The sequence below is a fragment of the Pseudorca crassidens genome, chromosome 2 (assembly GCF_039906515.1).
Source record: "Pseudorca crassidens isolate mPseCra1 chromosome 2, mPseCra1.hap1, whole genome shotgun sequence".
Taxonomy (NCBI): Eukaryota; Metazoa; Chordata; class Mammalia; order Artiodactyla; family Delphinidae; genus Pseudorca; species Pseudorca crassidens.
The window spans coordinates 143,812,619-143,829,991 of record NC_090297.1 but is presented as its reverse complement, the minus strand read 5'-3'; the positions used below and the strand labels follow the sequence as shown (position 1 = coordinate 143,829,991).

The 17,373-nt window shown below is 37.8% G+C and overlaps 1 protein-coding gene across 5 annotated transcripts; it reads right to left on the bottom strand.

Annotated features, from left to right (window-relative positions):
* Window positions 1-300: 300 nt before the first annotated feature.
* Window positions 301-16,906, bottom strand: ANGEL2 (angel homolog 2). 5 transcript variants are annotated; one of them, XM_067728982.1, is made up of 9 exons: window positions 16,655-16,905; window positions 14,168-14,493; window positions 9,391-9,647; window positions 7,913-7,982; window positions 6,288-6,709; window positions 5,259-5,385; window positions 4,785-4,842; window positions 2,557-2,720; window positions 301-949 (listed from the first exon to the last, which is right to left on the bottom strand). In XM_067728982.1, the coding sequence occupies exons 1-9, from the start codon at window positions 16,711-16,713 to the stop codon at window positions 798-800; spliced, it is 1,635 nt and encodes a 544-aa protein (XP_067585083.1). In that variant the 5' UTR covers window positions 16,714-16,905; the 3' UTR covers window positions 301-797. The 5 variants fall into 5 exon arrangements, with proteins under 5 accessions (XP_067585083.1, XP_067585085.1, XP_067585084.1 ...); XM_067728984.1 differs by lacking the exon at window positions 16,655-16,905 and adding an exon at window positions 16,489-16,565; XM_067728983.1 differs by lacking the exon at window positions 16,655-16,905 and adding an exon at window positions 16,388-16,528.
* Between the last annotated feature and the right edge of the window lie 467 nt (window positions 16,907-17,373).

Below are 17,373 nucleotides of genomic sequence, written 5' to 3'. Positions count from 1 at the left end.
GGCATATTACACGGCTCAGGATAGTAAGAAGATGGATTAAGCAGTCTGTACAATTTTGAAAAGCATTACTGAGCCCCCTCAAAAACAAACTATAATGGTTGGCTGGACACTTGTGAACCCGATGATTTCTGAGATGAACTACTTAGGACTCAACAAACATATGATCCTCATGATGAAATCGGGCCTCTGCAAGGGAAATGAGTTGTGGTTTGTAAGAACTCAAAGATATTTTGGATCCACTGTAAAGCTTGCCAAAAACATGAAATTCTTTACTAAGAGGACTAAAGAAACTGCACTATATTTAAAAATCACTGTCAATTTTACTGGAATTTATAATAAATATTTACAACTCTTTTACAATAAAGAGCGTTTAGATCTCACTTGTCAGGAAAATATTTTTTCATTATCAAAAAAAGAAAATTGTTGTAAACTTGTTTCTTCTGCTACCTGTTTCAAGCATTTAACATAACCTCTTCAAAAATTCCATAGCATAAAAATAAGTAACATGCAAACTCTTAAGAACAACTTTACATTCTTTGAAAAAGAACATAAATGGGAAAGCACAGTATATATGTAATCAAAGAAGAGTAAGGGGCTTCCCAGGTGGCGCAGTGGTTGAGAGTCCACCTGCCGATGCAGGGGACACGGGTTCGTGCCCCGGGAAGAGCCCACATGCCATGGAGCGGCTAGGCCCGTGAGCCATGGCCGCTGGCCTGCACATCTGGAGCCTGTGCTCTGCAACGAGAGATGCCACAACAGTGAGAGGCCCGCGTACCGAAAAAAAAAAAACAAAGGAGTCAGAGCTCAAGTCTGAATTTAGCCAATAAAGGCAGATGATCCGAAGAGTTATTTTCGTTTGGAAGTCCATTAACAGTCCATAAGTCTTGTTCTGTAAGAAGTGACAGTCTAGCTAGAAGTTTCAAGCCACCAACCAAAGCAACTTCGGCTCCTATATTAAAGAAACATATACATATTTAGTGAAACAACAGGTTACTGTAAATCATATAAATCTTTTTTTTCTTTTAAAACAACGATATATAGCTTGACACCCTTCTGGAAGTCTAATATGAAACAGTTTTTAGAATATGGTTAAATTTTTATTGCGATATAACCTAATTATAATTCTCTAACAAACAGATGTTTCAGATGCTTGTTTTTTTCTATTTCAGATTTTTTTCCATTTCAACTTCTGCAAATAATCTTTAGAAGAAAATATCAATGCAACACATAAGATGTTAAGAATAATTTGAGATTGACAACTACCTAAGAAATTCACCCATCAACCTTTCTGTAGTTGTATAAAATCAGACAGACCAAGCCACATCTGAGTAGGACGTTTATGAGGTGACTGCAGAATAAATTAGTATAGTTTGGTCCCAGACACTCAGTACCCATGGAAATAGAGTAAAAGAGGATGTGCTCTTAATGTTAACAGTAGCGATGCTGGTCCATGGCACACTTCCGCCACCTAGTGAGTGTTCTTCAGTATGACAACTACCAGAACCTTATTACAAATTCAAAGCAAGCTTATTTTGCAGAGTTGATCTAGCAGAGAGGAGTAAACCCCCTCCTGAATGTTACTAGTAAGGTTATCCTTGTGAAGGAGAAAACAAACAAACAGATGGGAAAAGAAAAGTAGCACTGAAAAAAGAAAAAGGAAAAGAAAAAAGGGGAAAATCAGGAAAAACAAAATAGCTGTCCACATTTAGGATTTTCAGTTTTCTGAATATATTTTTGACTTCCAGTTACTTTAAATGGCACTTTATTCTCCATGTTAAGTCCTTTGATTAGTATTTAAAATCTTGGGCTTCCCTGGTGGCGCAGTGGTTGAGAGTCCGCCTGCCGATGCAGGGGACACGGGTTTGTGCCCCGGTCCGGGAAGATCCCACATGCCGCGGAGCGGCTAGGCCCATGAGCCATGGCCGCTGAGCCCGCGCCCGGAGCCTGTACTCTGCGATGGGAGACGCCGCAACAGTGAGGCCCGTGTACCGCAAAAAAAAAAAAAAAAATCTTGTTTTCATTGAATCATACAAGGAAGAGTGTGTTATCACCTTTGCTTTTTGAAAACACATATATTATAGACTTCTCTTTCCAGGAAGAACCAATATTCCAGGCTCAACATGACAAAACTGTCAATTGTTGGCAGTACAAGCAAGGCCCTACAATGAAGGCAGCATACTTCAGTAAAATTTAAGTACAAAACTGTATGATGTTGCTGTCACAAGAAAAACATAAATGTATGGAGAGTGAAACCAAAGGGCAATATGAAAGATCTGTACTCTACCTCAGAAGCCGACTGGGACTGGAGGGTAGAGCTGTGGATATAATTCTTGGGTAATAATTTGCTTTGAGGTGTTCCACTGCCTCCAACTTTTGCAGGTGATAAACTGATTTACTCAAATATATAACCAATCTGCCAAATATATTACCAATTTAAAAATATTTTTAATTTCTAAATCTAAACATCTAGATGTTTAGCTAGCTTTCTCAACTTTAGCCCTGAAGTTTTAGCTACTGTGTTCTCAAGCAGAATTTAAGATTACACGCATTCTTTACCTGGCTGCCCAGCAACACCTTCCTTTTCAGCGGAATAGAAAATATAATCCACAGTTATGGCACTTCGGGAATGACAGGTGGTCACTTCTGGAATTCCAGTGTCAGGAAAATAATGTGAATAAACAGATGACAAGCTGAAATGGTGCTGTAACTTTGAAGATAATCTAAATTGAAAAGAAAAATTATTTAGCATCAAGTTCTTCATGATTTTTATAATTCCTCCTATTTAAACCACTTTTTCACTTAATTTCCAGACAAAACCAGACATTAGGACAATCTTTATTTAAATAGACCATATCACAATTTTGCATTCCTTTATTCATGCAGTGATATCCAAAACCCATTAACAGAGCTGTGATACATGGGGTGGGGTGTGAGTGGGGAGCTCAATACTTAACCGAATAATGTGACTTTTAAAATTAATTATAACATATTTGAGAGATTCACTTGCGAATGAACACATATTCTTAAACAATTTATAAGTTCTTTGTTGTTTTTAAGAAGGAAAATTAAAGTGGCCTTTAGGAATGCTATTTAGAACTAACAGACTTCTGATGTCAGAGGGCTTATATTTTACCATTACTGTTCTTGGTATGGTATATGAGATAATTTTGTACTGCATCTTTTTTTTTTTCTTGGCTGCACTGCACGGCTTGTGGGATCTTAGTTCCCTGACCAGGGATTGAACCTGGGCCCTCTGAGAGCATGAAGTCCTAACCACTGGACCGCCAGGGAATTCCCTCATACTGTATCTTAAAACAGCTTCTATAACGGTTTACATTTACCCCACACTACAAATACACATAATGTTATGGGTAAAAGGTTTAAAAATCATTTCCTACTAACACATCATGAATTTTAAGGATCTTTTATGTCACAAAAGAAAACAAAATTTAAAAAAACTTTTTTATTCACCCAACAAACATTTACCAAGCACGTACTAATAAGTCCCAGGCACTATCTCATCTTATGCGCTGAGAATACACAAATAAAGATGTTGCTCTGCTTTTAAAGAGCTCATATGTCAATAAGCAAAGGTAATTGCTTCAAGATGCTCTACTTCCAAGTTTTAGCAACTTTTTATGTCTAAGGACTTATATTTACAATATTTTTAAATGTAAAATAGGTCTCCTGCAAACTGTTATCTTACTACCAACATTTCAGTTTATAGATAAAAGCTATGCGTATACACACACTGTATTTATATAGATACTTAAAAGTATCTTTTCTTATACCCCATTTTGTTATAAAAAGATTTTAGAATTACTCAAAACTAAGTAGTTGTTAGTAAGAGTAACCTTTTTATTAATCTTACTCAGGGAAGTTTTTACTTTGAAAGTTTTAATCACAGATTTTTATATATTCTTTTTCAAAAATTCAAAAAAATTGCTTTCTTACTAATTCTTATATATATTTTCCCAAAACAAGATATACAAAATAAAATAAGACTGAGGAGAAAGCAGATAAAAAGAATGAGAAAATTTTAAATGTTAAACGAAAGTCAAAGCTATAAAAGAGCACAATATGAAACAATCAAGACATTTCAAGAATCTCCCAAGGGACAAGATTTAAGTCTCCATCCTGTTGTATTAATATACATCTGTTTCTCAACCACAGCCCTAAACATTCATGATTCTTTAATAAAAAGAAATCCAGGCATCTTCACCCAGCTACCTCTGATGACCCTTTCCTGTAGTTTAAGAGATACGTATAATTGTCTTTTCTACAGACATATTCTTTTTTGGGTCAATTCTCCTTAGATTTGTTTCAAGATCCAGTAAGTCAAAGGAGGCTAAAGGTCCTCTTGAAATCTGAAAGATATTTTTCTGTGATCTTGACCTTTGTTTAAATATGTAATAGCAATAAATTTCAAAGATAATAAATTTACTAGCCTGTTCAGGTTCATGGACAAGCTGCTTCTATAAACAGCAGGGTTTAAGCACTTACTATTGTATGTCAAACACTGAGCTTTACATGCTTTGTCTCATCTAATCTTCACAACAACCCAAATTATAGATAAAGAAACTGAACCTTAGAGATGTTAAATTTCTTGCTCAAAAATCACACAGCTAAAAAGTAGCAAAGTCAAGGTTGGAACTCAGGTCTATTTGACTTAAGAGCCAGCATTCTTCACCAGCATAAAACATCATCAACTTCATTTTTCATCCAAGTGATTTCTTTACTCAACTGAAGTCAGCAAATGTCTATTGTTGCTTTCCAAAACTCACTTTTCAGCTGTTACTAGGACCTCTGTTTTGTCCAGCTGTGTTTGTGTCAGATCACTGTCTGGAAGAACAAAGAGAAATATATTTATACTATCAATGTATTGTTTTGTTCTAGCTTGCCTTAGTATAGTCCTTTTACTCTAGGAACAATATTTAAGACATATCTAGTTTAGATAGATGCCTAGTAAAATGGTTCATTCTGGTATCTATGTTTTGATGATCTCCAGAATTAGCAAAAATAAAACACAAACATTTCCAAAGCAACATGCAAGTAATTCACGCAAAGATAATTTTGGAAGCTGAATTTTAAAAAGGTAAATTTAGAGCTCTTAAAAAAAAGGAATAAGCAAACAACTATATGCTTTTATATATGAATATTCATCACTGAGATGTTATCCCTTTAAAAAATTTAGTTTTATGTCTTCAAATGGAACACTATTATCAAGAAGACTGCCAAAATGTATTGCAAACACTTACCTGTCTTTTCTACTTTTGGTACCTGCTGTACCTCATACACACAGTTCTGTGAGATACCTAGGTTTGGGGGCCAAATTGGAATAGATAAAATTCTTTGTCCCCGTGAAGACTGTTCCTGGCCAGATACCTAAACAAAATTTCAACAGGTATCTTAGGTGAATAGATTTTAAATAGTTTGTGTACTGAAAAGTTTATTTCTCAGATAAAAGGGAATCCAAGAATGGTAAATATTACCCTTTATTCATTACATTAATTATTTGTGCTTATAAAATCTTGTTCAAATAGAGTTCAGAAAGCACTTATTATTTACATGTAAATGGAAATCTTTTCCTATGCATGTTTTTGTCTAATTTGGAAATCTAAACGATCTATAGTTTTGGACTAATACTGCTCCTCCTTTTTTACTACCTGCAATATATTTCCTGCTACATAAAATACTAAGAGAGATCAACTCTTATAAAATTTTAAACTATCATTCAAAACTCAGTGGTGGAGAGTTTATTTTGGTTAAATATACCGAAGATGAAATAATCTAAAGTAAGCAAAAGAAAGTACAATTAAAATAAAAACATGGGATAAATTACACTCAGCTAAAGAATTAAAATATTTATCACTGTATAAAGGGAAGCTTATATAATAAATAAATACTAAATTACTGTTTTGCCAACTATATTGGCCACATCCAGCATTCAAAATTCTATTCTGCCACCTTGTAAGTAGTTCCTTATTTATGCAGTACTCATGTCTGTCAACGCTTTCATTTTTCTTCTCCTCTCCCATTCTGAATTTTTTACTGCCTGTCAATTCCTCCAAGCAAAATGTTGCCACAAATAGATGGAAATTCAATAGGTGAAATTCACTCAAGTAAATATAATTACTTATCAGTAGCTGTAGCTCATCATCACAGGTTGGTAAAGTGAGGGTACTGACTCATCAAGGTTTTCAAATAGCCCTGTGATGACTACCCTCACTTTACAATGAAGAGAGAGACTAAGTCCACCTCCTAATAATGAGGAAGCAAGCACGTACCTTTCCTATGGCAAGTCCTTCATAATTCAATTTCCCTTCCTTTATAAAACTATACAGTGGAGAACCAGGAACAGAATTAAAGTCACCACACATAACAATGGGGCAGAAGCTGCCATCTTTCTGATGGGCAACACTGGAAATCTCTGCCAGAAGCATTGCCAGTTGGGTCAGTTTAATATCACCTCGCCTTGGGTTATACAACAGATGTGTGTTAGCCACACAGATTGCAGGGGAGGCAGCACTTGGGATTTTGGGCTGCAAGAGTAACACTAATCCAACATTGTCTCTGTCCAATAGAGGAACATCACGGCGGTAGAATTCCACTGGGTTTACTGATAAGAGGGAAAATTTGGAATGTTTGAAGCAAATGGCACAGCCATCAGGTTTCCTTCCTGTCCGCATCTTGTATTCACAGTGATAACCTAGAGGAAAGAAAAAAATTTTAAACGAAGATGGCTGGTTTTTTATATATGTAAGTATTAGAAGAACTGTGTTTTGCCACACACACACAAAATTATATATATGGCAAAACACAGTTCTCCTAATTTTTTGAACAATGTTTACCAAAGTGTATTCTGCAAAACATTAGTAATGTAGGATGTTAATAAGTGTTAGAATCAAAAAAGTCTGAGACTGGGTCAAATAGATTTTTTTACTGGCAGACTTCAGGGTTACATACGTGTACATTATCACCATTCTCATTTCCATCCTAACAAAAGTCAGAGTCATGACAAAGACAGTGAGGCCTTACAGTAATCTGCCCCCTCACCGCCCCCAACCCCATCTCTCTCACCTTTTTGCCTCTAATTCTTCCCCGCTTGCTCCACTCCACACACAGCAGCTTCACTTGCCTTAAGGCACTCCAACTTCAGCGCCTTTCCCTTGCTATCTCCACTACCTGGAAAACTCTAGCCATGGCTTGTTCCTTCACCTCCTTTGTCTTTACTCAAATGTTACCTTCTCTGATCACTTTGTTTAAAACTGAAACCTGACCCATTTGCTTTTCTCCAGAAAACTACCATTACCTAAGGCACTATTTACTTGTTTGTTCAGTTTGTTCTTGGCCTTTCTCCACTAGAATGTATGCTCCCCAAGGGCAGAGATTGTTGCCTGTTCTGCTCACTGCTGTATTCCCACTGCCTAGAACAGTGCATGGTGTACAGTAGGCACTCAAAAAATATCAATATTTGCTGCATGGATGAATGCGAAGTAGGCAGCATTTCTCAAACAGACAACCTGTTTCTAGAGGTATTCACTCACCAGATTTTCAGCTTCTATCCATTACACACGGTGGACACTGGTATTATATGATGATGAACTAGACACGATGGTCCCTGATCTCATGGAACTCAGAATCTTAGGGCTCTGGGAGTAGGCAAAGCAACTCCTGGAAAGGAAGCTATTAAGGGATTCTTGCATACCTTTCCATCCGAATTAAAATTATGTATTAACACAAAAGGTCCCATTTGATATACCTCAATCTTTTCCTGACCTTTTGAAATGCATATTAAGTTTTTTCAAAATTAAGATTTTAGGTCCAAATACACCACACATCTTTGTTATTAGCAAGTTATACTTTAACAACCCATTAAGTAAATCTGGCTAAAGTAAAAGTTACACTGTACCCAATGATTCCAAACTTGGCCTGATCTCTGTTCCATAATGATCTTCTTGCACTTCTTGCAAACAAAGTACCTTAAAAGAAAAAAAATGGCTTGAATTAGAACAAAAATATGCAAATATGAATTTTCTGGTGCTTTTGTCTTTAAAAATAGGTTTCTAAAATTCTAAAAACCTGATGAAAGCTGAAATAAAAAATTTTTTTTTCCTGTAATGTATAGATCTATCAAATTAATGTCTCCAAATTTGATCAGCCCCCAAAACCCTGACCTTTAATCACATGAAGCCCTCTTATTATCCAAAACTGGTATTTACCAAAGGAAATATTTATAATTTATATGTTGGAATATTTTTCCTGAATTTACATGTTCATTAGTACTAAATCACCATTTTTTTTTTAAATTTATTTTATTTATATTTGGCTGCACTGGGTCTTCACTGCTGCACGCAGGCTCTTCTCTAGTTGTGGCAAGCAGGGGCTACTCTTCGTTGTGGTGCACGGGCTTATTGCTGTGGCTTCTTTTGTTGTGGAGCATGGGCTCTAGGTGGGCAGGCTTCAGTAGTTGTGGCACATGGGCTCAATAGTTGTGGCATGTGGGCTCAGTAGTTGTGACTCGCGGGCTCTAGAGCGCAGGCTCAGTAGTTGTGGCGCACGGGCTCTAGAGTGCAGGCTCAGTAGTTGTGGCCACGGGCTTAGTTGCTCTGCGGCATGTGGGATCTTCCCAGGCCAGGGCTCGAACCTGTGTCTCCTGCATTGGCAGGCGGATTCTTAATCCATTGGCAGGCGGATTCGCCACCAGGGAAGCCCCTAGTCCTTTTTTTTTTTTTTTGCGGTACGCGGGCCTCTCACTGTTGTGGTCTCTCCTGTTGCGGAGCACAGGCTCTGGACGCGCAGGCTCAGCGGCCATGGCTCACGGGCCCAGCCACTCCCCGGCATGTGGGATCTTCCCGGACCGGGGCATGAACCCGTGTCCCCTGCATCGGCAGGCGGCCTAGTCCTTTCTTAAGAGATAATTTTTTGAATGCTATCATCTAAATAAATTTTTGCACGAATTATTTAAATTTTGAATCAAAGGAAATATTTACTGAATACTTAATATGGTGCCAGTCCCTGTCTCAAAACTGATCGATGCTTAAAACTTTTTGGATCTTATTTGAAACATTATATAATTATTTATATCAACAACCATTAGCAAGTTATTCCTCCAAAGTTATGATACCTTGTTAAAAACTGTTCCATCACTATATTTATATATTATTTATTTTTGGGCCACGCTGTGGCTTGTGGGATCTTAGTTCCCCGACCAGGCCCTTGGCAGTGAAAGTGCAGAGTCCTAACCACTGGACCGCCAGAGAGTTCCCTCATCACTATATTTAATGTCTTCCCTTCTTACCCTACAAACAAAAGGGATAAAACCATTTAGTTCAGAAATGAATCCAACTCTTCCTTATGTGAAGAATTTTGATGATATTTTGTACTTACATCTGCATCATAGTGTTTAATTTCTTTCAGAATATTGGGAAACCTAAAACTCCAGTGTAATACTGGCCGCTGGCAGTGCTTATAAAGGTGTGAATTGTCTTCCAATAAATCTTGAGAAAGTATATTATAGGACATCACTGAAAAGTCAAACTTGTTCTCACTGTCTTCACATATGGGGTCATCATTTTTGTCTCCTAGGATCTTCGTTTTTTCTTTATTATGGTTACATATATATTCCCAATCCCGTTTTATTGTGCCTGTTAAAATATATTAGATAAAATACAAAGAATTAATAAAAAACGGATCATATTTTTCCTGTATATAAGTATTTTCTTGCCTTTTAAACATTCCTATAGGCAATGAACAGAATGTTTTTCCCTAGGAAATGGCAATGTGGTACTTAATAACTAGAAGTTGTCATCAAATTGATTACAAAGGCAGTAAAATGATACACTGACTGACCAAGAGGTACAAAACTGTTTAAAAGGGTCTAGCAAGTCATTTTGGAGGCTGAGAGTGTGTGTTAATAAAACTGACTATATTGGGGTCACGGTTTCTCACTTCCCCATGGTTACGAAGTGGCTCTGCCGCAGACATGCTCAGCAACTTCATAACCATGATAATATATTTGTATGTCACAGCTGGCCTTTCAATAAGGTGATTTCACATTGTATTTTATCACCTATTAGTATGATAAGATCATCAAATGCTTAACTAAGTTCCAGAAACAATTCATCTGAGAAATCTGGTTTAGACATGAATGAAGGGTATATAATGACAATAAATGGAAGTAGTACTTACTGGAAGAATGCAAACAAAATAAGCAAAAGAAATATTTTTAATGCACACCAAAGCAAAAGTTAAATGTAACACAGCTACAGAATGCTAGTAAATGATGATGCCTGACTGACAAAACTAGCATGCAGCAACCAGGAATGTGTGATAGTTTATATTCCGCAAAGACACCATGTACCCTGATAAAGTGATGAGAAGAGGATCAAATAGCATGAGATTTTGCAATTATAGGCAGTCTTTGACTTAGAAATGCCTACTAAAAATAAATATATATATGTGTGTATCACTATAGATACAGACACACACCACTAAGTATATATGTTTATATATATGTATATATACACAGACACACACACACCCCCTTTGATCTTGTCTTCCTCACCCCACCATTAAAAAGGATACTCTTACTGCCATGGAAGCCATGAAAAAAAATGTGGAACATTTTAGAGAATCTATAAGCTCAAAAGAAGGGAAAAACAAGAAATGGGATGAACTTGGGAAACAAAAAGATTTGAAGATGGACTTTTGAGAATGATTAGATGATATGAAAAAAATCTGAGCCCTAGAATATCTTCCTTTTCCTGAAAGAAGGTTTTCACTTCACTGGATGACAATCCCTAAAATTTCACCAATTAAAAATTAAATTGAAGAAAAATATTTTATATATGGGGGAAAAAAGACTAAAGGGAAACATACCACTGTTTTTAAGAGTAATTGTCTCTGAGAGGAAGGATTGTGGTCGATTTTTCCAAATCTTCTACAATGACAGTATATTTACAGTCAGAATATCAACACACTCTAGTGGGGAGGGGGAACTGGTTGAGGGCAGTCAAAAGGTACAAGCCTCCAGTTATAAGATGAATAAATACTAGGGATGTGATGTACAACATGATCAATGTAATGAGCACTGTGGTGTGTTCTATAGGTAAACTGTTAAGAGAGTAAATCCTAAGCATCCTCATCACAGGGAAGAATATTTCTTTACTTTTGTGTCTCTGTGGAATGACGAATGTTCACAAAAATTATTGTGATAATCATTTCATGATGTATGTAAGTCAAATCATTATGCTGTACAACTTAAGCTTATACAGGGCTGGTATGTCAATTATATCTCAATAAAACTGGAAGAAAAAAAGTGTCAGTACACTCTATAAAAATGCCAGTGAAGTAAAAATTTTAAAATATACTCTGGCAAATTGACTTTAATCAGGTTTCTTCCCTCAAAATCTAAATGCTGATATCTGCTGCACTGAGGGAATAGGCATTTTGACCAGAGGACAGAAGAGGAAGGTAATCTTTATGAATAGTGAGGTCTGGGTGGAACAGGGGAGTTGGAATTATGATACCATGAAGGTACTAGGAGCCTGAGGAGAAAGGCTAAGAAAAAATGGTGGAAGGAAAGAAAACCAAACTAAACAAAGCATTCAACTATTACATAATTTAGCCTAGAGCTAAAGAGAAGGAAACTATCCCCTTCCTTATCCTTCACTGAAAATGGAGAATCCTACCGCTAAAGGCCACAACTAAAGCAAATTATACTGACTCCACACAACTACCCTGAGATTTATAACATAGCTTCTATGAGGAAAACAGAACTGATTCTTAAGAACTGATTATCTAGAACACAATTCATTCATAAACAGGGGACTGTCTATGGTTTTAGCCACAAATCATTAAGTCTTTATATGTATACGAGATGGAAAGGGCTCTAGTCATACAAACAAAATGCAAGCTACCATCACAAACTTACAGCACCACCCTCATGACACCACTGCATTAAAATATGAAAGATTGAAGTCTAAAGAAATCATTCATACTTTCTTGTAGAATATGTATATATAAAGGCATATAAAAGCATTAAGATTTGTATAGTCCTGGCAATTAAGAGTTTGTAACCAAGTCTTTTTGCAATTCCATTTTTTAAATAACTGAGACCATCAGATTATCAAATTAATACAGTGGCTTTCAGACTTCTACAGCTTGTGTAACACTTTGGCATTACTTTTCATGTCATGACCATCAGTCCCTGGTATGCTGGGACTGGAGCTGGGATGATGGGGTAAACACATTTTATCCTGACCACATTTGCTTTTAACAAACATACAGAAATGTATTTGAATGCTAGGGTTCCCTGGAAGACAGTTTGAAAACTACTGAGAGAGTGGATAGTCTCTGGCCTTCACATACTTCACAACATAAATTCACACTACAAAAGCTTATATACCTTCCATGTCAGGAGCAACAAGGTGATCACAGCAGAGAAGACAGATGAATCAAAGAAAGTAAGCAATAGGCCTGATCGGGTTTTTAGGGTGCCTAATTAAAAGGTCATAATTGTGTCACACAAATCCTTCAAATACCACTTTAAAGTGATAGGCAAGTTAGCAATGCTGTTCTCTTGATTGAAAAGTAGTATTAGTGAAATATCAGAAGTCACAAATATGGCTTAACGAAGAGCATTTTCCTTATTCACAATACCTAGGAAGAACGGACATATAAAGAGTCAGGTTGCAATCAAAGTTTATCAGTATGTAAATGTAATTCCCCATCCATTAAAGGGAAAACAACAACACCAGGATTTTCTGAGTACCTACTATGAAGCCAACAGTGTGTTAGGCACTTTGACATATCTCACTTCATGCCTCCACAGGCTTTCAAAGTAGGCATTATTTTACACTGGGAAACCAAGGAGCAGAGAGGTTCAGTGACCTGTCCAAACCCACATAATTAGTGGTGGAGCAGAATGAGAGCAGGGAGCGGTTCCTAAGCCCATGCTTGTGTCACTACACCACCGCTTCATCTGAGAGCACACCTGATTTATAACAAAACGCTAAACAGAAGAGGAGTGTGTCGTCCTGATGAACAATGAATACGTGAATGAGAAGCTATCTCATGTCATCATACAGCCCTAGATTTATAAAGTATGCGTTGTCCTTAGGAACCTAATTTTAATGTCTCTAAATACACCTTTTAATCATTCAAACAAAGCTTTGTTTATAAACATATGTGGTGGTTAAGTGCTATACAAATAAATTTTCACTTTTGAGTGCTTAGAATTTCTACTTAAATGTGTAGTAGAAGTTCTACTTGAAAGAGCACTAACTAATCTAGCTCTGACTTCCAGGTGAGACACTGTGAATGCCATCCTTTGACAAACTTAGGTCAGCTTCCTACACTTTAACACTCACACAGCCTATTTTCGTATCTTCAGTAGGAATGATCTTCACTGAAAACCACAGCTCAGTAAGAAAGACAATTCCAAATTTACTTAGACAACTCATGTATACTTTGGAGGTAGGGCTTGGCTGGCGGCACAGAGAGCCTAGTGAATTGTTTAGAGTAAAAAGAATGTGAGAAAAATAGAAATAATCAAGATATCTAGAAAAAAGTGTCTCAAAGTTGAATAAGATGTGGTTAAAAGATAAAACTTCCCACAGACTCTCGAGATTATGTCTACAGACCTCAGTATGAGAAATATAAATTTAATAAGCTAAAATCTGATTCTGTAAGAAAATAGCTTTCATTTATGATTGTTTCTATTTAAGGAAATTCTTTTGTCTTATATAATGAAGCTAACATTAAAAATGAAAACATGATTTTTTAAAATAGCTGTGGACTCCCAAGCATACATCCACCAATTTCTAAGAAGTCTAAGGACCTTTGTTTCAAAAACACTGAATTTGAAAATTATTCTTAAATTAAACTTAATGTTTTAATCTAGTCCTCCATTTGTTTTCCAACTTTAGTCTATATGTAGAGTCACTTCTATTTTTACTGCCAGAAATACACAATTAATTGAAAATTTCTTTTTAAAAGTCTTAATTTAAAAAAAGAATTTCCTTTTTCATAACAGAAAACTACTGGCTAAAAATAAACACCAACACCTCTAAAACCTGCAGGTTTTCTTAAGGATTAAATATGAAAGTTTCAATTACTCTATGGCTTATGTCTATTTCTCCACCAAGATAAATGTCACCTTTACCTTGGTGTTTTCTTCGTTTTGATGAAGGCTCATCTCCCTCAGAGTTCATGATGTAACTAGAGAGATGAATCAAAGATGTCTGGCTCAGGTTGTCAGGTCTCCAGTTCCAGTACTGAAACTGAGTTCTAGACTCAAACAAACAAGGTGGTCTCCAATTTAGTGAAAAATGCCTACTACTGAAGTATGGGTAAGGAGCACGAGAATAATGTCCAGGCCACCTCATACAACTAGAAATATGTCTGTTCCAGCAACACCTTTGCAGATTCTCCCACGGTGCAGTCCAGTCTCTGCCGAGACTCTTCTGGTGATGGGGTAACATGGGGTATCTAAAAGAAATAAATACACTCCTTGAGGCACCACTTTTTGTTCAGCTGTAGCACACAAAATCTAAATGTTTCCTCGAGGGAAGGTAATGTCTAATATTTAAAATCTGACTTCTAAATCTGTGAAGGATGGGGGAAAAAGCAGCCATCACTTAACTACTAGTGGCAGTATCTCAATACTCTCCCTAAACAACTATGAATGGTATTCTAAACACTTAACATAGAATCCACCAACCTCCCGAAACACCAGATGCACTTCTAAAAGTCCACACAATTCAACTGTGTTGAATCAATGACCAAACTGTATTCAGAGTAGCTTTCTAGCATCTAATAAAACTCAACGGACAAATAAAATCCACAGCAAACATAATACTTAAATCAAATATAGAACATAGAAGGTGACTACAATTAAAGTGAATCTCTCCAACCTGGGTTTGGAGTAAAAACATGCTTCTGAACATGTTTTTTATACCAAGGTTATATTTTCCAAACATCTTTATAGCTAACAAAAGACTATCACTACTTCATAAAAGTACCTCTCTTGCTAATCAGTAGGTAGATAATTTATTGTTTCATGCTACTCCCTTTTTTTTTCTTTTAATTTAAAGCACGCTTCTCCTTGAGGGAAATGAAAGAGAATTACTTACTAGAAATTCACCAACACTCCAAACCCAACAGCATCAATTATCTGATACCAATTATATGATAGGTTATAGCATGAAAAATGTCTCCAAAGTAGTGTTATTATTATTTTGAATAGATATATTGCTCTCAGGCTCTCCTAAGAAACAACGCAACTCAAGCACCACCTTCTTTCTACTACACTATTCTGGCAAAATGCTAGGATTCTGAGAAAAACTTCTATCCTTTCCTCCAGAATTCATTAAAGGTACATTTCCAAGATAGCGTCAATAATGTCCACTTTTATCACCAAAAGAATTTTGCTTAAATTGTATTTAAATGTTATTTGACTTTTATATGTTACATTTGTTTCATTTTAACAGCATTTAAATTTTTAACTGTTACATAAATTTATTGAGCAGTTTACACATTTTCAAACTGTTCTCTAAACTCAATGTAATTGTAAATCTTTAAAGACATGACAAGGGTAGTGTATCCTGCTTTGTGACAACTCTGAAAGCCATAGAGATTTGGGGCTTGCCCATACATTTTCTATCTTAATAAGCTACCGTACTGAAATATAATACTTGTACTACAAAACATTCTCTATATCTGTAGGTACTTAAACAGACTTTTTTTTTTTCTCTTAAAATGATGAGCTCCTTCACGGCCAGAGCCTTCTTATTCATTTTAATCTGGGGCTCTTCCCAAGTGCCTAGCACAGTGCCTGACACACAGCTGGTACTCAGGAAACATTGTTGACGACTGTCAAGTCCCAAGACTACAGGAGTTAAAACCAGATCCCCATAACTTATGTAAAAACTAATAGAGTGCTGTGCTTCCCACGTGTGGTACGCCAGTCGGTTTCGCGTGGTACACATTTAAACTTAAAATTTTTTATATCTAAGTATCCATTTCAAAATGTATTAGGAAAAAAAATCAGTATACCAAACCCAAGATCTCACGGATACTGCTTAGGGAGACTCTAACGTGCGCAGCACCTATTGAAGTGCTTTTTTAAAAAGTGAGTCAATTTCAAGAAAAATATCCATTAAGTAATATAGATGTGGAAAGAGAATTTGGTAATAATCGTAAAGGTTGGGATCCCAGTAACTAAAGTTCGAGAGACACCAACACAACAACAAACCAGCCCCTCCCTGCAGACCGGCAGCTCCCGGAGGGGGCTGCAGGGTTGGGGAAGGAGGCCGGGGACCCGGAGGCTCAGGCTGGCTAGGAGGTTGGGTTGGGGGAAAAGGGTCGGGACTCTGAGGCCAACCTGGTCCGGAAAGCACGAACCCGGCCCATGGCCGACGCGCTCCGCGCCCGGGCCCTGGACCCCGTGGGCCGAGCGCCCCTCCGGCTGCGCGCCGGGTTTACCTATCCCTCGGGGTCTCCGGAGGTCCGTCCTGACGGCACCGCGGCCCGGGCCCTCTTCCTCGTCCAACCCCCACTCCCCACCCCGCCCCGCCCCGGTTAACCCTGGCCGCCCGCCCCCAGGCCGCCCGCCCCTCCCTCCTCCCTCCCGCCACCCAGCCCTACTGACCTGCCTCTCCCCACCACACAGCGGCCGTAGCCTCTCCTCACACAGCGCCACGCTTCCATTTTCCCCCTCTGCGAGCGTCCAATTCCCAGGCCCCGGGCTCAACCTCAACCGCTACAGCCGATTTGGCGGCGTAGAGCATCGAGGGCTCCCCATCACTAGGCGTCGGGCCTCTCCGCCAGGCCGCAAAGCATGCTGGGAGGTTCAGTGTTGCCCGCCGCCAAGTCCCCATCTTGCGCCGCGTAAGTCACTGAGTTGCCTCTACGCCAAATTCTGTTCAAGAACCCTGCGCAAAGCGTGTGAAGCAGGGGCAGCCATTTCTGAACAGGGCAAAACACCCGACTTACGTCTTAAAGAAACAGAGGAAATAAACTAAGAGCGGAAGGTTTATTAAGGCTTGTGGGAGGGTTCACTGCAGTTACTGTTTAAAAGAAAAGAAAAGAAAAATATAGTGTATTTATATAATGTCCTTGGGAATTTCCAAAGGTGGATGCCCAAAGTGGGGAAATGCCCTTCTCTGAGTTCTGATAGAATTGTTGTACCACGGGTTATTTTCAATTAATTTTGTGGGAACACGGCCGCAGAGCTCACTTTTGAACGTACGTGTGCGTCGTCTGTGTCTGTCGCTATCAAATTTAGTATAGGACTCTAGATTCTCGGAAAACATTACTTAGGTGGAGAACCCGTTCAAGAGACACACAGAGAGAGAACTGAGGAAGAAT

Excerpts from the sequence above, each read along its gene's own strand:
- ANGEL2 (XM_067728982.1), bottom strand. The coding sequence starts at position 16,713 with ATGGAAGCGTGGCGCTGTGTGAGGAGAGGCTACGGCCGCTGTGTGGTG. Across the intron at positions 6,710-7,912 it reads GCCAAGTTTGGAATCATTGG|GTTATCACTGTGAATACAAG; the intron begins GTACAGTGTAAC and ends TCTTTCCTCTAG. Across the intron at positions 950-2,556 it reads AGGTGTTGCTGGGCAGCCAG|GAGCCGAAGTTGCTTTGGTT; the intron begins GTAAAGAATGCG and ends TCTTTAATATAG.